Here is a 24471-nt window from a genome sequence, read left to right as displayed (position 1 = left end):
CAACAACCCTTGTGTTTTTTTTTTGTTTATATCTTACTAAGGTATACCTGATGATAAACTACTTGTGTTATCCTTGTTATCCGGTCTGTTGATCATGACCAAGATAATGATTAGTTATGAGTGCTGAAAATTCAACATCCATAACTAATGATTATCTTGGTCATATATTTGCTATTAGTCAAAGTGAAGTGTTTGCCATTGAATCCCCCCTCTGCATAGTTCTCTTTAGTTCTTTAGTTCTTTAGTTCAAACAAGCATGCCATTGCTAATGATACACAGTAATACTGGTTGTCATGGCTGACCTAAGATGGTCAAGCTTCACTGTGGTCAAAATCTCTGGTATAATTGCACTGTAAAGTAAAAAAACATCTTGTACAATGTAATGTTGTTCACGTGTTGTAGTGTAACTGCCTAAAACAATGAACTTAAGACAATTAACTTCAGCTTAAACTTTTTTTAGTGAGGAAAAAGAGAAACAGGGTGGAACTTCACTACCAAGCATCTCTACTTCTCTGTCTGTCCCTTGAGTTTTTTGTTTTTTTTGTAAATTAAACATTCACATAAAAGAAACATCACCCAAATATAAATGTAATGAAAATAAATTCCATATTGCAGTAGTATCAGGTAGATTTCCAACAGAATGTGAAGCTTGCTGTGTTATCTGATGCAACCTGTGCTCTATCTATTATGTATCTATATACAGTATGTATTCATCTATGCCTGTAAAGTCTAGGGGAGTTAATCTAAAAAAAAAAAAATACACCCATCCTGCCTGTTTGAGAGCAACATTTTACATTCTTTCATTCTACCTCTATGTTTACATGAAACTATATCATCAAGACTACAGGAAGAAAAAAAGGAAGTATTTAATCCAGAAACAGACATTAAATATTATAACACTTAATTCACTTTAGTAAACACAGGCCTAGGCTGATGTCAATAAATTGTCACTAAGTTTACAGTTGAAAAGTTTCATTCCAAAACAAAGTGACACCTACTCTGATAAACAGTCATCTCTGTTTTTAAATTAAGCAAAACAAAGAACAGCAAACAATTTATTTCCAAAATGGATAAACTTTTGAAATGAAAATCTTTTTAGCAGCGGTGTTTAACATTTATAGAAGAAAGTGCACAGAAAATAAACACTATGTATTATTGATGCTGCACTCTTGTGATCTTAATAGTGGACGCCCTTTACTCTGGCAGGAGAATCCTAACAGAAGATCCTCTGGCAACCATGAACCCCGGGTGAAGAGGCTGAGAGAACGCGACCTGAACTCTGTGCAGGAGCGTCATTTCGCCAGAATCCGCCAGACTGTAGAAGGACAGGATCCCCGCCTTATGATTCAGATACACTCCCACCCTGGAGGAGCAGGGGACGCGTACTTTTGTTTTGACTTCATCGTGCCAGAACGTGCAGCCAGATACCGAAAGGGACAAGCACCAGGACCGGTCGCTGTACCCGAAGCCGCACTCCTCCACCGCCGTCCCTTTATAGCAGACGGCGACCTCCACCCTCGGTCCCTTCCACTCCGCCTCCCAGTAGCAAATGCCAGATAAGCCTTCAGCACACAGCACCTGGTCGTATTCTGTGAATCTCTCTGGGTGGGCCGGGTAGCTCTGGGCCTTTTTACTCCATGTCACCTTGCGGTTTCCCTCAGACAGCGAAAGGTATTCAAATGCCGTGTTGGGATCCAGACTGAGCTGACAGGAGTCTGGAATTTAGAAACTGTTATTATTCAGTTGCTGTGATATAGCGTGTGTGTGTGTGTGTGTGTGAGTGTGTGTGTCAGAGACAGAGAGAGAGAGGCACAGAGACACATGTTCATTAAGGTATTTATGTCAAAATAACACCTTACACATGGAAAACTCCTGTCTTGTCTTGGGATCAGGATCAACTTGCACTGAAACAAGAAAAAACATCACCATTGTTTTGTTATCCTGAAAACAGCACTGACATTTGGGAGAATCAGCAATTTTGTATATAATTTCATTGTACCAACATGAAGTTATTTTCTCACTTTTCTCAGATATGTCAGCGATAGCCTTGGACATGCTTTCCAGTCTCTCTCTCACATCAGAAATCGCTTTCTTGACAAACTCAAAAGGCATGTGCAGCTGGACGCTGGCGTCAGACGTCACGTCAGATTCTGGACGGGCAAATATAGACTGGCAACTCTAGAAAGGTTAAAAAAAGAGAAACATAATATAAATACAACATAAACACAGTTTGATCAAATCACACACACACACAGAGTCAAAGATCATTGGACTTTCCTCTCTGAACCTCACAGAACTCAACACAGGTATCTATCTATCTATCTATCTATCTATCTATCTATCTACCTACCTACCTACCTACCTACCTACCTACCTATCTATCCAACTAGCCTACCTAAATATCTATGTTATGTCCACCTGTAGGAAGTGGATGTGGTCCTCGGTGAGTGAGAGCTGCTTCAGCTCCTTGTCTCTCTCCCTCAGCTCGGCGATCTCCCTCTCCAGACGCTGCTCCAGTGCCTCTGCTCGGCTCATCGCAGCCTCCTCCTGATCTCTGATCAGCTTCTTCACAGCAGAGCGCCTTTTCTCAGTCGACAGGATCATTTCGGCAAAGGTTTTCTCGCTTTCATCGACTGCCACATCAGCAGAACACTGACAGTGCAAAAAAACAGAAAAAGAAAAAAGCAGGCTCTTAATGTCCATGAAGAAAATGGACTAACAAAATGACCATGTGAACATGTGAGATAATATTCACCTTCAGTGTTTTCATCGTCTGCCTCAGCTGTCGCAGCTCCTTCTCTTTCTCCTGAATTCTCTGCAGGTAGCTTCGCTTTTTCTTTCCAAATTGTTTCTGAAAACAAATCACATTGTCCACCCCGCTGTTTACTCTTGAATTGTGCAGTGCCAAAACAATAGTGTAGCCTAAACACGCAGGTCCATCTATATTAGATTGACTGGTTGATTAGTTTATTAAAGTGTCATACACACTTGGACTTACATGACACTACCAACTAGTTACATGGGTGTAAGCCTACATCATCAAAAAATGAAAAGATTCAGCAAACTCAGATATCACACAGAATATCAACAGATATCAACAGAATATCCTGCCATTTCCCCCTATGCGTTACATATGAAGCGAGCAATATGGAAACTACCCTTTCTAAAACATAGTTCAAGTTTTTCATAATCATCTAGCCAGAAGAAATTCATAGACAGAAGTCATTTTGCTATAGGCCTACAACACATTTCTTAGAACAACAAATGCCGGACAACATAACATAAAATGAAACTCATTCTCAGTTTCTCCCAAATCACAAACATATCTGGACATACCTAGATTATTCCTTATTCATGCGATTACTGAGAACAACCAGAGTGGATAATTAAAGTCAAATAAGACCAATCTGTGACCCATCGGTTTTGATTTGAATTTTGAGTGATATAAGATTACTGATTATGTAACAACAAAGTCACAAGCAAGCTGATAACTCCTACCTGTTTGTCTGTCCTCTCTGCTGCAGCCGAGACAGTGTCGTGACCTTTGTGCTCATCCATCACACACAGCAGACAGATGCACTGCCCGTCAGTGCGACAGAACACCTCCAGCAGTTTGTCATGTTTAGAGCAGATCTTCTCCTGTATCGAAGCTGAGATTTCCACCAGCGTGTGCCTCTTGAACGCAGCAGATTCATAGTGGGGCTGCATGTGGGAGGCGCAGTAAGAGGCCAGACACACCAGGCAATACTTGACAGCTTTGAGCTTCCTCACAGTGCAGAAATCACACTCCACGTCCCCCGGGCCGGCTTCGCCCTGGGCAAAAACACCACGGTCATTTTTGGCCCCTGGAATTAGTTTTTCCACCAGCTCGGCCAGTACCGTGTTCTTGTTCAGGACAGGCCTCGAGGTGAAGGTGTGTCTGCACTGGGGACAGCTGTACACCCTGCGGCCCTTCCTCTGATGCTCCTGATCCCAGTAGCCGTCGATGCAGGCCTTGCAGTAGTTGTGCCCACACTGCAGAGTCACGGGGCTCCTCAGCAGGTCCAGGCATATCGAGCAGCAAAACAGATCTGGGTCTTTGGAAATAGCCTCTGCCATCTTGACCACGGCACACGCTCTAACTTTCGTTTTGTTTTCTGAAAACGAAAGTTAGACAGTATGGGAGTGGTTATGTCTGTTGTCTGACTAGCTCTCCGCAGATAAAATGTAATATATAGATGCCAGATAAAGAAGTAGCGACGTTTAGGCTTCTCCACAAATAAATCAACTTGTCAAAAATACACCAGCTTAACAATGTTTTGAATATTTTACTTTATAGTCGAACTTACTTCTCCTCGAGGCATTGTCACCCCCTTGTATTGTTAATTTGTATTGATACTGTTACTGATACTGATAATACTGTATTGTGTGATAAAACATAAAGAAATGTGTTTCTTTTTATGATATCTAAATATTTAGAGGGGATGAAACGAGGAGACAACATAGGAAACGAGGAGACACACTTGAAACGAGGGAACACATTTTCATGCGAGATTTGAGCAGAACGCGAGATTTCTGTGGTAGCCAAGGAAACTGTGAGGAGTCTAGTCCTGATGATGTTTGTGTTCGGCACAGAGCGTTTTGAACGATGGACTTACCGCAGCCGATCAGAAAACGTTTAGGAGATTTCTCTCGAAATGTATTTATTGACCAGAGTCGTACCCAGCTAACCCCGGAAGACCATGCAGCGTTTTTGGGACATGGTGAGTAAAAATTCTGTTGTGGACGTGTACAAGTTAGCATTAGTTAACCTAGCTAACGCTAGGCTTCAGTAGCATCTGTTTATCTTCGTTATCGCTTTCTGTTTTTACAACGGTAGCCGTAACTTACAGATGCTTTAACCACATTTCCCTTTTTGCATGTCTTTGTTTTCAGACAGAAAGGTTGTATCCAGTCTCACACTCCAGATGTCTCTGTACTTCAACATGTGGTTCTTCCCCTTGTGGTGGATCAGCGAAGTCGTGATGCTGGACCTCAAGGTAAAATAGAGAAAGGGGGAGAAAAACTGTGTGTGTGTATGAGAGAAGGGGATTTGGGGCAATATCCACAAATACTAAATCCTCCCAAATAAAAAAAACATTTTGTAATCGTGTCAGGAACCCCCATTCATACATTATCAAGTCTTGGAGTGGCAGAGAACAGAGCTCAGTTCACTGAACCCCATAAAGCTTCTAGACAACCCTCAGTGTGGCATAACCAAATTACAGTAAAAACAAACTATTGATTTAGGAAGGAAATAACTACATCCCAAAATTAATTGGAAACGTATTTGGTCATAAACAGACAGTACACATTGGCAGAGTATATAACCATTCTGACTGATCCTAAATTCTCACTAGCAGAGGGAGAGTCAAAGAGAGACAAAAAGTTTTATAATACAAGAGTGCATGTATATTTTATGTATTTTCTGATAACATTTCTATGTATTATTGTTGTGACTGTCATTTCCACCAGTATCCTGCCCTGCCAGACTACTACAAGTTCATCCTAGTCACTGTTCTCATCCTGATGACTCTGATTGAGCCCATTAGACTTTACCTTGGCTATGCTGGGAACCTGCAAGAAAAGGTAGCGTGTGCACCCATGGACACAAAAGGAAACATTTATAATCAGGTGTATAGAGCTGATGTGGTACAGGTCAACATAACACACAAAACCCAGAGACAACAATACTTTCTCTAACAGGACGTGAAAACTAGAATAAACCTTTTGTTCTCTATTTTCTGCCTGTATTTGTTGAAGGTCCCAGAGTTGGCTGGTTTCTGGCTGCTGAGCATCCTGCTGCAGTTTCCGCTGATCCTTTTCCAGCTTTTCAATGAAGCCATTCTCATATTGCCCATGGAGAGGGGGGTTCACATAGTTCTCGCCATGTTCGTACTCACACAGGTAAGATTGCGTTCCACCTGAAAGTTGAGTGCTGGTAGTTCTACCGTTTCCTGTCTGAACATTACACATAACTGAGATTATCTTTCTATCTTATTGTTTGGTGATTCTCGTTGATTAATTAATTCAATCTCTATCTTGTTTCTTTCTCCTCAAATCACCCAGGCTCTCTCTGGTTTTTTGGCGTTGCGAGAGATGGTCAGACACACAGAAAGCCAATTCCATCTCCGACAGTTTGACTGAAGTCTGAAACTCTTACCCTGACTGCCTTGTTCACCACCCGTCTGCAAAAGCATTGTTTCATAACATTTGTATTAAGTGCAGTAAGTGGGACACTATTTCTTTTCCACAATGACTTATCAAAGAGCCTTGGTAAAAAGTTTGCACATATTTATTTTTGTATTTTATTGACATTTTGGTCCACATGTTTGTAGTTTTTATAGTGTCAATAAATGAAATGTACGTAGCATTCTGCCTATGTATCATCTATTACTATCTATCAGTTAAAATAATGAAGACCCTCTGTAGGTGTACGCTGAGAGTTCAAGTTTGAGGGTTTGTCAGTAAATCCTGTCCCTACCAGTCTCAACACTATACAGAAAATGAACCGGCATGATATGTATTATAGAAAAACTCAGTTTTATCATGGTTTATATCACAGTTTGCCAGTTGACTGTATTTTTTATGAATCTATAGGGATAGAGGATATTGCACAGTATATTATCTAAGTTACATGGTCACACTGCTTATTTCCTACCACATCTGTTGTTTAGCATGCCTATTGACGTTCTAGCAGAAGCACAGTGTGTACTCATGTTCTTCATCCATCCACAGAGGTTCATATTCCTGGCCAGAGAAAATGAGAGAATGAAAATGTATTTGTAGTTGTCAGCTTAAAGAGGTTGTGCCCTACAGTGGGGCAGATTGTGACGGCCTTTTGACCATTCGCTCCTCTGGAGCCATACTTCGTTGGCTTTCCTTCCCAGGGTGAGAGTGTGTGGTGTCTTTTGCCAGAGTGAGCCTGGACAATGGAGGTAAAATGGCCAATTCCTTCGTCTCCTTGGTCACTCTGAAGAAATTTAGGAGGGGAGGGGGCATAGAAGAACATTGGCTAAAAGACCATAAAATAGATAGAATGCATAATACTGCATAATAATACTAATGCAGATAATACTCTGATTAATTGTTGTCATCAGAATCAAAGATCATGGCTTAATCAGGATAATTCCTGCTTTTATTTGGGCCCTTTTTGTGTAAAGTTTGCAAAATGTGCTCTAAATGAAATGCATCTCACATTTTTTGTACCTTTGCTTGTAGCTTGCACTCCCAGCTGTCACAGCATCTTCTCCCAGCTCTTGCCTGAATGCTGGCTCCCTCTGTTTCACCCTCTTTTGTCCCATCCTTTGGAGTGCAATGCCAGCCTGGCCATTCAACAAACTGAGAGAGAGAAAGGGTGAGAGAGAAGGGGGGTTGATCAGTGACCGAGAGAAAGCATGGCAGTGACAAACCAGAGTACTCAACAGGAATTTGTGATAAAAAAAAAATGACATAAACCTTTTTCCTCTAGGGTCCATGCCCCTCAGTCCACGCAGGAATGAGTTGGCGTCTGGTTCAGTTTTTCTTAGTGGGTGGTCAGGGGTGAGATCTCTGTGGTCCTGCTCACTGAGAGGCAGACCTCTCAACAATGACACGCCAACTAGATAAATGACAAAATCAGGTGAAAAAGAAGAAGAATTGAGGTCAGCTAACGGTGCACAATATATGTTTTTTTTTGGTTTGTCAAAAAGGAAACAAGCTTTGTAATTGATATGAAAATTTCTCTCACTCAACTCTATTCCTCAAAGATCATCATTACAGTAGATATCTCATGTAAGTATTTCGGTGTGTACTGTATATGAGTGTGCAACCTTCCATGGCATCTCCTTCCTGTTCCTGGTGCCGCTGTTTGCTTTTGAGAGCGTCTGTGTGTGAGGTGGAGGATGAGTCCTCAGGCACAAAGTAGCGTGCCGAGACCCGTAAAGCATTTCTGTCTACGCAAAGCTGCTGGGCGTCGAACTGGCCGGGGTAGACGCTTGATATGAGGCACTTTGTTGGAACAATCTCTGGAACCACCTTGAAGTAGATGCCCGAGGGAGACCTGCCACATAAGAAACACTATTTCTTTTACATTAATTTACACAGCTGGAAAATCTTCCATCTTCATCATCTGGCCTCCTCCCAAAAAATACCAATTACAACATTACAGCACAATTGTCCACATATTATGATACAAATATCCAAATAAGAGCCATTCTTAAACTGTTAGCCCCCAGCCCCCACTCTTCCCATGGAGCCATGTATTGTCTATCAATAGGGATAAGATTTACTGTGATTTTTTACCTGTGGGTTGCTGTAAGTGAAGCTGGCAGCCTACCTGAAAGAGCGAGATAAGTTTCAGTACAAGAGAGCTACTGGAAAATAATGAAACTTTTGAATTCTGTCATTTCCCTCTAGAACTACATGCAGACTCACCTCTGAAGCCTTTATGGGAGACAAAGGGCTGTAGGGGCTGCTGCTGCTGGGGGGGCTCCATGACATGTGGCTGAGGTGGAAGGAGGGCGCTCAAGTGCAGCAGCTGCGTAGAACATTTACGCTGTCCTGTCTCCTCTGGTTCCTCTGTGAAGGCCAAAGCCAAACATACTGTATAGCACTAGACCAGACCCGTCCTGATGTCTCAGTGGTTGAATAGACTCCTGAGAGGCTGTCTAATGTAATGGACAATCAAGTACTCTTAGCATATTTTATCAGTCCCTACCAAGCCGCCTCTGTATTTGCAAGCTAAAGGGAGACATGATCAACCATGAGCTACAAAACGATAAAGATGATAATAGTTGTGGCACTAGGGACACTGAGGGTATGGGGATGTTATTTTTTTTTTCTCTAGAAAGACTGACTCTCCTAAATGTATAGTACCTGAATGAGGCGACACAGTTGCGTATGTGCTGAGTTGTGGATACGCTTTGGCCCTGCGATGCAGGTATGCAGCCCTCATAGCTTCCAGGCATTCATTCTAAAACACAGAAAACATCAGGCATCATGCATGGGCAGATGACAGCACCTTCAATCAAAATCAACATCCAACAGGTTGAATTACAGATGTTTCCATTTGGGTATTGTCAGTGATTTGCCATTTTCAGATTCTCATTAGATGGATCATTACTTTTTCAGTACACTCTTAGCAGTTATCATTACCTTGACAGGCTCACCCCCCTGCCACAGGGTCACATGACCGATCCCACTGAGGTGAGTGGCTGGACAAGGGATAACAGGTTTTCTTACCAGGCTATTCACCTTCAAAACAAAGGAAATATTAACAGGATGACATCTTATGACATCTTCGCACTACTTTGTCTAATTTTTCTCTCTTTTGGCAGGCTCCCTCTGTCTTTTTATCTCTCTCGACTTCATACCTGCTCTCTCCTCTTATCTCTCACCACAGTTCGCTCCCGGATCTTCACTTTAACCGTGTTCTCACGGGGCAGGTCGGGCTCCTGCAAAGACCATTCACTGATCAGTCTCATTCAAAATTCGTAAGAAGTCAATCATTCAAGTGTACGTGCTGGTAGAATGTGTGGGTCTCTTACAATATTTTTGATGCTACTGTGCAGAACCTTGGGCTCTGAGCTGTTCTTCCCCCTGTCCTGTCGCAGCCTGTTTCTGTCTTTACGACTCCGCAGGTGTTTCTTCTTCTTCTTCACGGGAGTTTGCTGTGGAGGAGGGCAGTAGCATGTGGGAAACACAGGGGAAGGCATGATTGACAACTGAGTTTCATACTATCACTTGATCCAAATGGGTATATTAATCTTGCATAGAAAATAAACTGATAATGTATTGAAATCCTATGCCATGGGACAGTAGGTCTCTATCCATATACCTGTGGATGGACAGCGTCTGGTTGGTTCAGTAAATGTGCTGGTAGTCCGTCAGAATCTGTACTGTTTGAACCACTGGTGCTGTGAAGGCAGAAACGAAATATTCAGTCGAGTTGAATGAGAGCCTAAAATTACATATCAGTCTCAGTGAGCTTGGTGTGTGTATGTGCATGAGTTTCATGGTAAATAACAGGAAAAATCCTTTGTTACCTGGTTTCCAGGTCGGAGACAGAGATGTTGCAGTCGGTGTCCAGCTCTTTGCCCAGCCTCTGTCTGACCTCCTGTCTCAGCAATGCTGCCAGCTCAGTCAGACAGTAAGCGGTCTGATGTGAATGCACAAAGACACACAGAAGAAACAAAGGAACATATAAGAATCACAACAACACAAATGCACAGTACCCACTGAATCACAGGTAAACTCAGGAGTTCAAAAATCAAGCCTTCAAAAGCAATAACAAGGTATATTTTGGGGCGTGTGATTTTTCTTCCCATCAGCTGTGGTAAAAACTAAGCAAATAGCTAATATCAATCAATGCTGACATTCAGTTCAGATTTCTACATAACTTTAACCAAACCCAACACAATCAGACAGACTGCTTTATCAGTCACCTTAGTTGGATCAGGGTCACAGTAGTCCAGCAGGGTGTCACAAAAGTAATAGCCCAGGGACTTCAGGTCCCGCGTGGTAAAGTGAGTCCCTCTCCTGTTACCTGGAATCCACACAGATGATTTATCTTCATGACAGGGACAAACACACACACACACACACACACATTCACAAAGAGTAAACTCACCGAGAGTGGAGCCTCCGAAGGTGGACTCCATAGTGTAGCTGTTTCTGATGCCAAGTCTCCACATGACGATTCGGCCCGTTCCCTCTTTGCTCTTCTGCACCCGGAACTTACAGCTCCGGAAGGAGAACTGAGGAATCATTTTCACAGAAATTATATGAGTATACTTAACTGAATACCAAGCAATGATGACACCGGCTCTGATACATAATGATTATGAAGTAAACACATATTGCTAAATATGGCATCAATTACACCAGAGGTTTCTAATCAGTGTATTGAGCTATTAGTGACCATGACCTGCTTTTGAGGAGCGCACCAAACACTCTCCCCTTTCCCAACACACAAACCACCTGGCAGAGTTTGTGACAGACTATAATGTGTAGGCCTACTTTGCATGCTGAAGAATCTTTGTGGTAGCTACTTTTTGAAGTATATTTCAGTAACCTGAAATAAATAGGACTAAATAGGACTGTGAGAGTGAACATAGGCCAACAACAATTAATTATGTGTATGGCTCTGATGATACACATTTGATCATTTGCTGCTTGAAAATATGTTAAGTCCATAAAGGCTGAAAGAGAATGAATAGAGCTTGTACTCGTCAAAAGTCAGCAAAAAGGTTAGACACCCTGATTTGTGAGAATTCTTGAAAAAAAAAAACACAACAGTGCAAGACAGCAACTCTACCTTGTCATTGGCGTTTTTGCTCATCATTAGCGGGAAGACTCTCTCATGAAGCTGCGGTGCAGTATCATCACGGTTGTTACAGCCGTACATGAAGACGTTGTTTTTACGGCTGTGGCCATGAAAGTCACAGTAAAGGACCACATCCCTCTCGGCCATCAGTCTGGGGGAAATATGGAATAACAGGGCAAGAGAGTTTCAATCAGGGCTGACTTTGGTTCAGAGTTTCTCAACGTTTCCACTACCAACACTTGATGGAGAAAGGGAGAGAGTTTGTGGAAGTGTGTGCAGTGTTGGGGAAGCTACTTTGAAAGCGTAGTTTTATAGGATACAAGTTACTTCACAATGGATTAAGTTTATTTACAGTTAAGCTACGTTCGAGAGAAATATAGTTTTGCTAACTAAAACTACTTCAAAAAAGGAGTTCACACGACCTGCAAGAGTACCACTGATTAGGATATTAAGAAAACGTGTCTTTGTTGAAATGAAGTGCAATGAACGTTTACTGTGTTCACCTTTTCACCATGTTGCGGGTGTGCCAGACACAGGGAAAGGAATCCCTGAGCATGGTCCTGTAGTTCCTGTTGAGGTCCCTGCCGGCCAGAGAGCAGCGGTAATTCCCCACCACCACACCGTCTGGGTTCAGCATCGGCACCACCTGCAGGACCAGAGAGGGAATACAACAGAAACAAGGGAGAAAAGTTGTGGTTAGTATCAAAAAGAGGTATAATGCTAAAAAGTCTGTCCCAATCAGGAAAAAACTTGTTGTTAGACAGAAATACTTGATGTAGCTTACAACAGGACCTCTTCATTTAGCGCATTCACCATCTAACTATCATATCATAACACTGAAATGTATAGGACTATGGGCTTGTATGAGTCCCATCACCTTAAAAACAAAAGTGTCCCTGAGTAGCTGGGCGTCGTCCGAGTCCCCGAGCAGGAAGTCCAGGAATCCCTCCATCATCCAGGAGCCATTGGTTTCCCCAGGGTGCACCCGGGCCGTTACCACCACTGCCTTCCTGGTCCTCCCCTCCGCCCGGCCGCCGCCCGGGGACGACACCGTCAACACGTACACGTTGTTCCCGGCTAGGCTGCGGCACAGCACTCGCAGTTTACAGTAGGCTGCGACCGCGGGGTCGGAGGTGACACGGCTGAGGTAGCGCTGCAGGTGGGAGTAGGTGTAGGGGTAGCAGTGGGCCAGGTAGCAGGTGTCCGAGTCGTAAGGGAACTGACAAGTCCAGGTGAGCGAGTACAAGGTGACGGTGAGGCTGTTGTTGTCCTGTTTAGCCGGATTAGAGACAGAGATGAAGGTCTGAGAGAGAGATCTTACTTCTGCAGTCGTAAGGCCACTTGAGACTGGACATAACTTTCAAGAGCCACCCACCTGATTGCAGTTCCGGTAATATCTGATATTGGAACCGATGCGGTGCCACCCAACACCTTTCTCTTCGCAGGCCCTCTCAGAGTAGAGGAGCGGCCTCATGCCCAGAGAATACAGGCTGCGGCCTTTCATCAAGTTGATAATGGTGAAGCGGTAGGTCACTCCAGCCTTCATGTTCCTGACCCTGAAGTAAAACCACTGCGTGTGCTTGTTGGTGTACATGTCTGAGCGCAGGGTGAGCTCATAGTCATGGACACCCCTGGGTAGGGGTAGGCAGGAAAATGGGTGGAGAGAGAGAGAGAGACAGAAAGAGAGTCATTTAGTCGAGAGCCACGGTAAAATCTAACGGGGATGAAAATAAGATGGTTGAAAATCTGAAACAACAAATAAGGAGTTTAGGCTCCAGAGACTCACACTTGCACGGCCTTCTGCAGGTTCCCACTCTCAAAGCGTGACTCAAAGTCAAGGGTGGGGTCCCTCTGCGGTATGCCGAAGGGGGCGGCGCTCTTAATGGGCCCCCTGCTTCCTCCGACACGGGAGCAGGTGAAGTAGGGTCTCTTAGTGGCTTAATAGGTGACAGAGAACAACGGGAAAAAGGGTGAATATCGAATACTAAATTAATCAATGAAAATTGATTAAGTTCTTGTATTGTTTCTCAGAGGGTAGTAGTGAGAGGGAGGCAGGCAGGCGGGCGGACGGACGGACGGACGGACGGACGGACAGACAGACAGACAGACAGAGACAGACAGACAGACAGACAGACAGGTGCATACTATGTACCATGGTGGTGCAACATAAAAACTCCAATATGCATGGCCTTTTTTGTCATAAATGTACCATGGTCAACGCAGTATACCACATTCCCCCTCTCCTCTCCGACTGGCATTGGTGCCCTCTCATGTCCTGTGGGCTGGTAGAAAGGCTCTGGGTCCGGTGGGTCCCACTCTACAACACAGCAAAACACCTAACAGTGTGACTAGGTGTGAAACTTAGCCACAAAAGGGTGTGGATACTTTTGCAACTGTGTTTTGATTTATTGTGTTCCATGTAGCTCAGTTATCATCGCAATAAATACTAGCAATACGACTACAGAGGGGTTAGATGAGCTCACTTATTTCAGACTGAATATTTGCCAGGAACATTTTCTTGCCGCTATTTCTAGACTTAATGGCCTTGAGCATATTAATAACATGCCTGGTTAAATAACGGTTAAATACAATTTAAAAAAAATACCTATGTGATGGATGATGTCGTCTATGACCTCACACTCTATGGGCCAGCGGGGACAGGAGACAGAGGGGAAGGTAAACAGGTCCAGAGGCTCCCTGAGGCTGAAGATGGGTCGGCTGCCATTAAAGTCTATCACCAGCTGCCTGGTCCGCAGAGCCTGGCTCAGGTCTGTGGAGACTGAGTCGGAACATAAAACAAACACTTTAAATCAACTGTAAAAAAAAAAAAAAAAAATGTTCATGACCCTTCCAATAGTACACTATGGCTATACATTTTTCATCAGGTCAATTTACTTAATCCCAGTCAGGCCATTGACAACCCATTTACCAAGGGATTATGTTGAACCTGATCGCTTTAACTCAATTACAAAACACCTTTTGTTTAATGTATTATGATCTAGCATGACGAATCACACTGTTGTTTGCATTCAATGTTTACCACCTCTCCCTTTTATTCATTCCACCATAACCCATCATTTCACAACTGTATTAGCTACTCAAGCCAAAGCTGTGCATGACAGGCCATCCTTGTTTAGATTCTCACTCAACATCAAACATGACTTGATTTCAACACTATGAATCAAATATCATAACTAAATATCAAATGCAACCTATATGAAAATGTCTTACATTGTCTTTTGCCTGCCAAATCCTGCTCCTCTTCCTCAGTGTTGGAGTCGTTGGTGTCAGGATGGTCCACTGGGTAAACATTCCTCCAGTTCCTGATGGCAGAGAGACTGCCATGGTGGGTGTTTTCTCTGCCTGAGTGGGAAAACTTGAGTCAATATAGCCCCTTATTCAATGTTTGATCCTAATTTCTAAACTAAAAATGAGTCAAAACTGTATTGGCTAGACTATGTCAACCGTCTTGTAATGTAATAACCGGGGGGTAGTGCTAACAGCAGCACTACCACCCCAACCCTCAAGCCCTGGTCTGTGATCATGTTCACATAATCCAAAACCTCTGAAATCTTGAAAAATCACATCATTGCTCTCTCAGATCATTGTTTGGAAGTGTGAGTGTACAAAGCATCGTGTGAATTGGTAATTCTGGTAACTGGTAATCGTCCACAGGATGAGAAGATATAGCCTAAGTCAGGTCTAACCAAACTCACATGTGAAGTGCTGAAGGTGGTACAAGATGAATCGCTCATATGAATCTTCAGTTGTCCTCTTAAAATGAAACGGAAATGTCAAATAAACTGTTTCACATCATATATTCAATTCAACCCACCCTGGCCATTGACAAATGAGGCATTATTGGCCATTCAACATAGACTATAACGTTAACGTACACAAACGTTAGCTGATAATGATACTGACCAGAATGTCCGTCTTCAGTGCAGGAGACATCGTTGCCTTGATATATCTGCAATAATTTGGCTTTCTTCATTCACGTTTTAATGTGTATTGTGAGAGTTAGCTACCACATTATTGAATCATACACGCTTCCCTGGGCCAGGCTTTATTCAGTGTTGCAAAAGAACGTTACCATTACGTTAGCTTCTTCACTCGGCTAAATGCTAGCAAGCTCCTCTCAGTTGTTTTCTCGCGTATAATTCTTCTTACACCTTACGAGGACAGAGACTTACATTGTAATCTAAATATTTGAAGTCTAACAAAAAGCCCCTCGCTCTAACTAAACGTAACATTAATTGCGCGACGCAAACTTGCTTTGCTAGCAAAACAATCTTTCACAAACTCCGTTGCCCAGCAACCGATCGTCTCAACACTGCGGTTGCCATGGAGACTGAGAGGCCATATCGACGTCTGTTCCTTGACTTTAGACGGTGGGCCGAACGCGTTTTTCGTGTTGTTGATCGATCTCCATCGATAGAGTAAACCATTTTTTATGTATGATATCAAGTAATTCTCTAAAGTCTAATAAAATTTGTTGGCAGCTCTGGTTTGCTCATATATTTTCATAAACTTATATTTTAATTGTCAGTCTGCTCAGGCAAATCGCGGGATAGCTCTAGTTGACGATCCAATCAGATTGTAGTGTTTAACGTCATTGAAAATATCAACCAATCGTGTACGGCTTAAATAGGACCCCAAAATTTAAACATAGCGGTAACAATAATCTAAACAAACAAACTAAGCTAACAAACAAACATGTATATAACTTAGCTAGCATGTCTGGATGCAAATGGGAAAAATATGGAGTGTTGCATGCATGTAACAAGCTGTACAACAAATATTATATACTTTTCAGTTGCAAGTTGGACAAAATTTGCACAAAGTTCTCTGGAGTGGGTGAATCTCAACACAAAAGAAAGCCAAATTGCAGAAAGAGCTGTAGAAAAGTATGACCTAAGAGACAGTCACATTCCAGAGGTGCCAGCTCATGTTGGCTACCATAGAGAATGCTACATGCAGTATGCCAACAAAAGAAATATTGAAAAAGCCCGTAAGAGGAGAGAAAAGACAGTACAGGAGGTTGAAGGTTTGTAAAGCAGCTTTAAACTGGTTACCTGTAGTTGTTTTGACCTTATACTTTGTTTTAGAGATGCACCGATTCTCCCGATCCAATTTATCACATGCATGATATTGGTCAGCCTGCTTACTGTGCGGAAGAAACGAGCTACCTCAGCTGAGTCAAAACAAAAAGTCGTTTTTTTTCACCACAAGATGGCACTATGACTCTTTAAATCTCCATTACATTGGGCTGGGCTCCGTGAATAACCCTTTGATGTAAATAAATGACATTAGGTGTGTTGTTATATAGATCTGTTGCACCTGTTTGCTCTTGGGAAAGTAAAACATGTTAGATAAAGTGGGATATACTGCAATTAATTTTCAGTTGGATTTTATTTGTACAAAAAAGCTCTGTCCAGTAACCTGGAGCACGTTTTTATTTTGAGATTTGTTTGAGTGAGAGAAGGTCCTGTAACCTGGTGCAGTTTTGGAGAAAATGTTAATGTTAAGTTATTAATAGTCAATGTTTTATTATGAACATACAATTGAATTTTAATTTTCCATTAAAGAAAAGTTACAAAAATGTTTGTGTATGCTGTCAATTACAGTTCTTACAAAGAAAGAAAATCGGAATCGGCCAAAATCGGAATTGGCAGGTCAGACTTTTAAAAAAAATCAGAATCGGCCAAGAAAATTGCAATCGGTGCATCTCTAATTTGTGTGTATAAATGCTAAGAATCCATTTTAAGATGAATCATAACAAGTAAAGCACGTTCATTGTTTCAGCATTAAAAGCAGGGACTAGGATGGGTAGGTCAGTTCTGCATCAGGCTATTTTATTAGGCTTCAGCAATTTCTGCATATTATTATAAGCAAAAGCATTTTATTCAAATGTGTTTTGGAAAAAAATATGAACAATATCAAGGCATCAACAATCATAGATGGGTCAGGTCAGGTCCAGAAGATCTCTGATAGCAGGGCTGAGCATCTGGGGTTACCTGGGGAAACAGATTAGGAGAGTTGTAAACAAACTATAACTTTGGAAGCATTACTACTACAATCCATAGTCATCACATATTTCTCTCTCCATCCAACCCCCCCATCCCATCCCATTTTGTTTCCTATTACAATGCATTAGATGAGGAAGGACATGCTCAATGTCCAAGTACAAATGACATTACACCACCAAAGGTTAGAGTTCTCCGCTCAACCACAACAGAGGTTCCGGGTCACCTAAAGAGAGCACCACATCTCCTTCCAATCCAGTGCATAATATGCAGAAGTGAGAAATATTTAACTCAAAGACATAACCGGAAGAGGGTCAAGGAGAAGCTTCAGCAATGTGAAACACTGACAGCTGGTAAGCTGCTTGTTGCAGCGGAGGCACGCAAGGATGAAAACCTGCTACTACAAATACGTGGGATAGATCTTGTTGCCTCAGAAGCAATGTATCATTTCAGATGCTACAGAAATTACACTGTATTTCTGTACAAAAAAGATGAACATGACTGCACAGGAAACAGCCAGTTTCAGACTGGATACAATCATTTCTGTACAACAGTGGTGGAGGAGAGGTTATTGAGGAAACGGAAGGTGCTCAAGCTATCAAAGTTAAATACCCTGTTCAAGAAATGTGTCCATGAAATAGAAGGAATTGACATCTCCTCTTACAAATCTTGTTCCTTAAAAGTGAGACTACAAAGGTCCTATCCTTTTCTGAAGTTTCAGAAGTTATCAAGACATGACTTTGTCTATGTTGAGGATTTGACACCACATGAAATGGTCCAAGACGAAACTGCCACAGCTGGATCATCTTTGTCATCAGCATCATCATCCTCATCATCAGATGAAGACGACACAAGAACAATTGAAACAGATGACACAAATGAGACAAGACTCTTGTTCCATGCAGCCATGACCCTGAAAGATGTCATAGTGGACAAGTGTAAAACAACCCCTAAACTCACATGGCCACCAACAGCACAGCAACTTACAATGTCAGCTGCCTCAAATCTGATCCCAAACAAGCTCTTCAATTTCATCGCCTGGACTACAGCCATGACAACAGATCCCTCTACTGACAACGAAAGAGTGAATGTTAGCGAAGAGGAGGCTGAGAAGATTGTATCAACTTGCCAGGATATGATGAAGCTCACAATGAAAGGGAGATGGCTCATGCCCAAACATTGTGCATTAGCCATGGCTGTTAGACACATGACAGGATCAGCTCAGCTGATAGGTTTATTGAATGGTCTTGGGCACTGTTCCTCTAACTCACAGGTACTTGAACATGACACAGCTTTAGCACAGCTACAAATACAACGAGGTGACACTTACATCCCCCAAAACATACAAGTACAGTTGCAAGCAACTCTTGTTTGGGACAATAATGATTTTGGAGAGGAAACATTGTCTGGTAAGGGGACTACACACAATACAAATGGCATAATAATTCAAAAAATGATTCCATGTGATGAACTTACCCCTGACAATCAGTGTTTACAGAAAACAAGAAAGAGGTCTCTTGATCCGCCCCCTACTAACCTTCAGACATACATCAGAGGAAAGAGGACAGGCCCAGAACCTTTTGGGAAAGAAGTTGAACTAGATCTAGAGACCCACATCCTTACCAGGAAAGCAGCACAAACATTAGACGGTGCCTACTTCCTGATGAAGACTGCAGTCCATGGCAAAGTCCTTCCTGGATGGAGTGGTTTTAACACATTTATTCATGGAGGTCCAATTCCACCACCAACCAACATTGGGTACCTTCCAGTGATTGATGCAAGTCCTACAGAACTGGGAACTGTAGAAACCATCCTTAAGAGGTCAACAGAAATTGCAGACAAACTAGAACTTCAGGAGATAGTTCTAGTCTTTGACCAAGCCATCTATGCCAAAGCTCAGGAGATACGGTGGAGGAGTGAAACATACAAGGAAAGACTTACAATTAGAATGGGGGAGTTTCACACATGTATGGCTTTCCTGTCCTGTATTGGCAAGCGTTTTGGGGATGCTGGCTTACAAGACATCCTGATTGAGGCTGATGTTATTGCCGCTGGGTCTGTTGGGGGAGTTATAACTGGTCACCAATATAACAGAAGCATCCGTAGCCACAAGTTGATATGTGAGGCACTACACAGGTTACGCTGGCAAGCATACCTTGAGACCCTACCTCAAGACTGCCGTGAAGCTGCTTTAAAAGTTGCCGCTGACCTCCAGAGAGCCTTCCCTAAAGAAGACTTTCAAGTCATTATTGAATCACAGGAGTTCAACACAATCCTTGAAGGCTATGAAAAATTCAACAAACAACAAGAAAGTAAGACATTCCAATTTTGGAGTTCCTACATTGAAATGGTAGAGGATCTCCTATCCTTTATCAGGGCCACACGAGAGGCAAATTGGGATCTGCATCTTTCCAGCATCCGGATCATGCTGCCATGGTTCTTTTCCTATGACAGAATCCACTATAGTAGATACCTATCAGCATACTGGCTGGAGATGAACATTCTAAAGGATACTCATCCGAGAATCTACACACAGGTACAATCGGGTGACTTTGTGGCACAGAGGCAGCAGGCATATGCCTTCACATGCACTGCATGTGACCAGGTAATAGAGCAGACAGCAAACAGGGACTCAAAGACCAAAGGTGGGCTTACAGGTTTTTCGTTGAACAAAGGTGCAGTCCACAGGTGGACACTGACACAGCACGAGAGAGCAGCCATCACAATGGAGGTCAAGGACATGGCTGGGCAGAACATGACAACGAGACAGAGAACAGAATTGGATGAAAAAAGAAAGGAACAGGATGAAAAAGATGTTCAGAGCATTCTGTCAACCATACAAAACATGATGAACCCATTTGATCAAACACTGGAAAAAGAGAACCTTTGCCATATTACATCAGGTCAGGTAGCATCAGGACTTGGAGTGATCGCAATACACTGCAACCTAGCCAAATAATGCCTCATTTGTCATTTTAAGATGAAAGGGTAAATTGATGGCACTTAATGGGTGATTATGCAGGCCCACTGGTTCAATTTGGCATTTTATATTATTATTCATCTGTCACCATGTATTATTACTTTCCATTATCATTTATTATGGTTATTGCAATCAAAGCTTTGTCGCTATATACTGCTTCATGCCACTAAAGCTTATTCAATTAAGAGTGAAAAGTTATGGAGGACCAAAATAGTCACAATTAAATAAATAAAAATATGTGTCAGTGAAATAAATAATTACATAAATAAATACAGAAATACATAAATAAATTAATAATTGATTGTTTTCCTTCGTTTCTCCAAATGATTAAATAATATTTCATAATTTTTGATTTCATAATAACATGAATATATTTAATTGTATTTTTATTTCATAAAAGCTTTTTTATTTTTCAAATTGCTTTTATTTTCAATTATTATATTATTATTAATTCTGAATAATATTATGATATTATTCAGAATAACATTTTTCAAAGTGGTTCTTTTTTTTATTTACATTTTTCTTTTTTCATTGCTCCTCTTTTTATTTCATAATGTCACTTTTCATTTCATAATGTCACTTTTCATAATTTCATAAAACCCCAGTCTGAGCAGAGCAGAGTGCTGGGAGCTCCTGTTCTTCTCCACCAATTAATTCAACATTGATTTGTTAGGCTAACTCTAGATTTTCATAGTAATACAATTTTTCAATGTGACCATGGCATCCCTCTCTGTGAAGTTCTCAAGACTATTCTTGATGAAACTACCTGCTTAAGCCTTCGTTTCACATTAGTCAACTGAGAGTTGCCTGTCTGTTTTTACCTTGCATCTCAAACCAATGGAATCACGATAAAAACAAAGCATTTAATTCATGCATTGACTTACCTGCTATAGGTAAAATTACTGATCTCGTGGTAAGTGAATGTCCACTGGCTGTAGCAAGGATCCTGTCCATGTGTGTGACTTCTAGCCTACTACCTGGTGTACAAGCCAATCATGGGACATTGTGCATCTGTCAAATTCAGCTGAAACCACCTAGGTTTAGGCTAGTTGCTGTGGGTTGCTAGCCTGGTGTCCAGCCCGTATGAATCGCAGTTTTCAGCACTCTTCGAATTTGCATGGCGATTCATATTATGAAGCAAGGTTCTGGTGCTTTTCCTTGTACGCAGTCGTCTTTTGTCGCCAAACATACCGATGGTGTGCATGGCCAAAAAGTTCTCATCTTCTCTCATCTTTTGGTCTCATCTGACCACAACACACAATTTCAATTGTAGTTCCAGTGATGCTTCCTCTTTGCCTCCCTCACAATCTTCCTCCCTGTTCATGGGGACAATATGCACATGCGTCTTCTTCCTGGTGAATTTGCAACTGTTCCAGATTTCTAAAACTTTTTGATAATTGCCCTGACTGTGCTTAGTGGTATTTTACTATCTCTCTCCTCTGAGTTGAAAGCTCTTTGATTTCCCACAAAGTGATGGATGACAAATGAATTTTACATGTGTGCAACCTCATATTTTGACCCCAGTGAAGCAGGAAATGATGAAAGCAATAGAGTTTCTGGATTCTGAGATCAATAAAAAAAAAATGGAATTTTATTTATTTTATACAATAAATTTTGCTCATTTTCGTGAAGGGTGACAATAATTCTGGAGTTAACTGTATGTAGCCTATATGTACTGTATATGTATCATGCAATTCCTGTATGATAATTTCTGAATTTTATGATGCATCAATTCACAGTAAATGAAAAAAAAATTGACTGACATGGACTGATTGCAATGCAACACTGAATATATTTTTTGCAGTGGGATTTCAGTCCCTCTCTGTTTGCTCAGCTGTTTTCCTCAGTGTTTGGAACAGGAGCTTCAGTAGTGAGGGGCAGAGGAACCACAGGAGCTTCAGTTGGGAGGCTCAGAGGAACAAGAGGAGCTTCAGTAGGGAGGCTCAGAGGAACCAGAGGAGCTTCAGTAGGGAGGCTCAGAGGAACCAGAGGAGCTTCAGTAGCAAGGGTCAGAGGAACCACAGGGGCTTCAGTAGGGAGGCTCAGAGGAACCAGAGGAGCTTCAGTAGGGAGGCGCAGAGGAACCAGAGGAGCTTCAGTAGGGAGAGTCAGAGGAACCAGAGCAGCTGAACCAACAGCAGAGTCAATTTCTGGGCTTGGTGTTGTGTCCTCTTCCAGGCCGGGCTCTTTGCTCAGATCTCCATCAAGGGGGGTGGAGTTCACGGCTCCATCCACTACAGCTGGCTGGGTGGAAACATCTAGTTCCACCTAAAGAGGGAGAGAAGCCGTTTGAATTTTAGAAAAAAAATTTTTTTTCTTTTTTACTATACAGTATCTTATCCAGCTACTCGATCATACATCGTGCAGGTCTTCTAACCTCTTTGGTGGTCAGCACTTGTTTCTGTGGCTCGAACATGACACAGATTTCCCCCACTGTGATGTCAACGATCCTGGTCAGCAGCTCTGGCCCAAAGCATTTGAGCTTCTCCAGCAGGACATCTGGAGTATACTTCTCTCTGACCTTGTTCTGGATAAGAAGGACCATCTCATCCCGGATGGAGCAGGAGAAGGCGGCCTGACAGTCCGTGGAGGTCAGAGAGGCGGAGAGCTTATCCTCAACGGCCTTCGTGAGTCCGACGGCCAGGTCGCTGAGCTGCAGCGGGGGTACGGACAAGAGAGTCGCCGGATTAATCCAGAAGCCCTGCAGCACTTTGGGCACAACCAGCATCACCACTTCCCGGGGTCCAAGGAGGCTGGAGCTGCTGTTTCTCCATCAGGCTTCTGATGGCTTTGTCAGCCAGACGGATGATCTGAGGGTCTCTGACGATGAGAGTCGCTCAAAATGAGTTGAAATAACATTTTCTGAAAAGACACAATTTCTCCATGGGAATCATTCAAGTTTCATCTTATCTCATAAATGTGACTTACTGAAAACAAGGACTGTTGGCTTCAGGTGAGTTGAGCACGATTCGGGCTAAAAACTCAATAACCATCATTTTCATGCTGATGTTCACCTCCCACATCTGAAACAAGAAATGGGATGCACCATTAAGATTTGATATATTTACAGCAGGATCAATCTAGTGTTATGTGATAATTTACCCCAAGTCTTTTCATGATCTTGGTCTTACCAGCGTGAGGAGAGGCTGGACACTTTTATCAAAACTCTCGAGATCAAACCTCCACAATCTTCAAATGGAAAGAAAACAAAAGGTTCATCTTAACTGTTGCTCACTGCCACAAATCGGGTAAAGTTTGTTAGTCCATACAACAGATCACATTACAAACACATTTTATTGTAAAAGATTAGCACAGCAACAGACAAATTAGAGTCACAAAAAATAATAATACATCACATATAAAGATAAATAAATTAATCAATAAAAAAAGAAAAAAAAAGAAAGGGAAGGATATACCATATTAAACAAGATCTTAAGTGCTATTCACCCTCTAAGTGATTGCTGGGCTTGTAGAGGTTGCCAGTGATTAAAGAATTTTGCAGTCGAACCCCGCAGTGAGAACTTGATCTTCTCCAGGTCTAGGAAAGACATTACATCACATAACCGAGAGGCACTAGAGGGTGGTGTTCGTTGTTTCCATAGGAGGAGGATTCTCCGGCGAGCTATTAGAGAAGTAAATGAAATTGCATTTGCTTGTTTCACCGAAACGAGATTAGATGGGCAGACAGACAAAGAAAATAAATGTCTGGGCAAATATGATGATCAAGAGCGATCAATAAGTTGCCTTTATATTTTTTATTTAATCACACAGGAATGTCTTTTTGCAAGGCAACACTTGAATAGATGTTAATCCTGTGTTTTGACTTGGTTAGTTAGTTGGTATTGGGAGTGTAGCCTGCATTGCCCTAAAAAACTGCCAGGTGTATCAGCACTTTTACATCCTTGATACACACACTGTACAACATTTTGGTCAACATTGCAGGATTACACAGCCCAAGTAGATGGATAAACCCTCTCACATTGTCTACATGGCAACTTCTAATGCTATGGTATTATGCTGCAAGTCTGACTTCAATTCCTGTTGGCTGACACGTTGCCTTGTCATCTTCTCCAAAATGTTGCTTATTGTATCACAAGCTTTAGGTCCAAGATGCACAAGCAACATTTTGAAGCTGTGCAGAA

General features: G+C 42.1%; 3 protein-coding genes across 3 annotated transcripts; 1 reads left to right on the top strand and 2 right to left on the bottom strand.

Moving 5' to 3' along the window:
* Nucleotides 1–466: 466 nt before the first annotated feature.
* On the bottom strand, nt 467–4098 carry LOC139648609 (E3 ubiquitin/ISG15 ligase TRIM25-like). The gene is made up of 6 exons (XM_071524784.1): nt 3499–4098; nt 2756–2851; nt 2419–2652; nt 2022–2178; nt 1860–1904; nt 467–1715 (listed from the first exon to the last, which is right to left on the bottom strand). The coding sequence occupies exons 1-6, from the start codon at nt 4096–4098 to the stop codon at nt 1195–1197; spliced, it is 1653 nt and encodes a 550-aa protein (XP_071380885.1). The 3' UTR covers nt 467–1194.
* Nucleotides 4099–4584: 486 nt separating this feature from the next.
* On the top strand, nt 4585–6338 carry tmem17 (transmembrane protein 17). Its single transcript, XM_071524790.1, has 5 exons — nt 4585–4742; nt 4915–5018; nt 5494–5607; nt 5782–5925; nt 6088–6338. Exons 1-5 carry the CDS (start codon nt 4628–4630, stop codon nt 6163–6165), a joined length of 555 nt encoding a protein of 184 aa, XP_071380891.1. The 5' UTR covers nt 4585–4627; the 3' UTR covers nt 6166–6338.
* A 648-nt stretch (nt 6339–6986) lies between these two features.
* Nucleotides 6987–23057, bottom strand: agbl2 (AGBL carboxypeptidase 2). Its single transcript, XM_071524768.1, has 21 exons — nt 22707–23057; nt 22462–22597; nt 14555–14686; nt 13929–14102; nt 13533–13640; nt 13110–13260; nt 12699–12954; nt 12201–12593; nt 11827–11969; nt 11315–11474; nt 10628–10754; nt 10443–10543; nt 10044–10156; nt 9836–9914; nt 9546–9668; nt 9372–9452; nt 8875–8971; nt 8434–8577; nt 8302–8335; nt 7830–8059; nt 6987–6991 (listed from the first exon to the last, which is right to left on the bottom strand). Exons 1-21 carry the CDS (start codon nt 23055–23057, stop codon nt 6987–6989), a joined length of 3138 nt encoding a protein of 1045 aa, XP_071380869.1.
* Nucleotides 23058–24471: the final 1414 nt, after the last annotated feature.

Source organism: Centroberyx affinis, unplaced genomic scaffold, assembly GCF_046629955.1.
Source record: "Centroberyx affinis isolate AG114_WGS23_722 - 3 ecotype Tasmania unplaced genomic scaffold, CSIRO-AGI_Caff_v1 ptg001232l_1, whole genome shotgun sequence".
NCBI classification, from domain to species: Eukaryota; Metazoa; Chordata; class Actinopteri; order Beryciformes; family Berycidae; genus Centroberyx; species Centroberyx affinis.
Note: the sequence above shows the minus strand (reverse complement) of the source record. Positions and strands in the feature narration are given on the sequence as shown.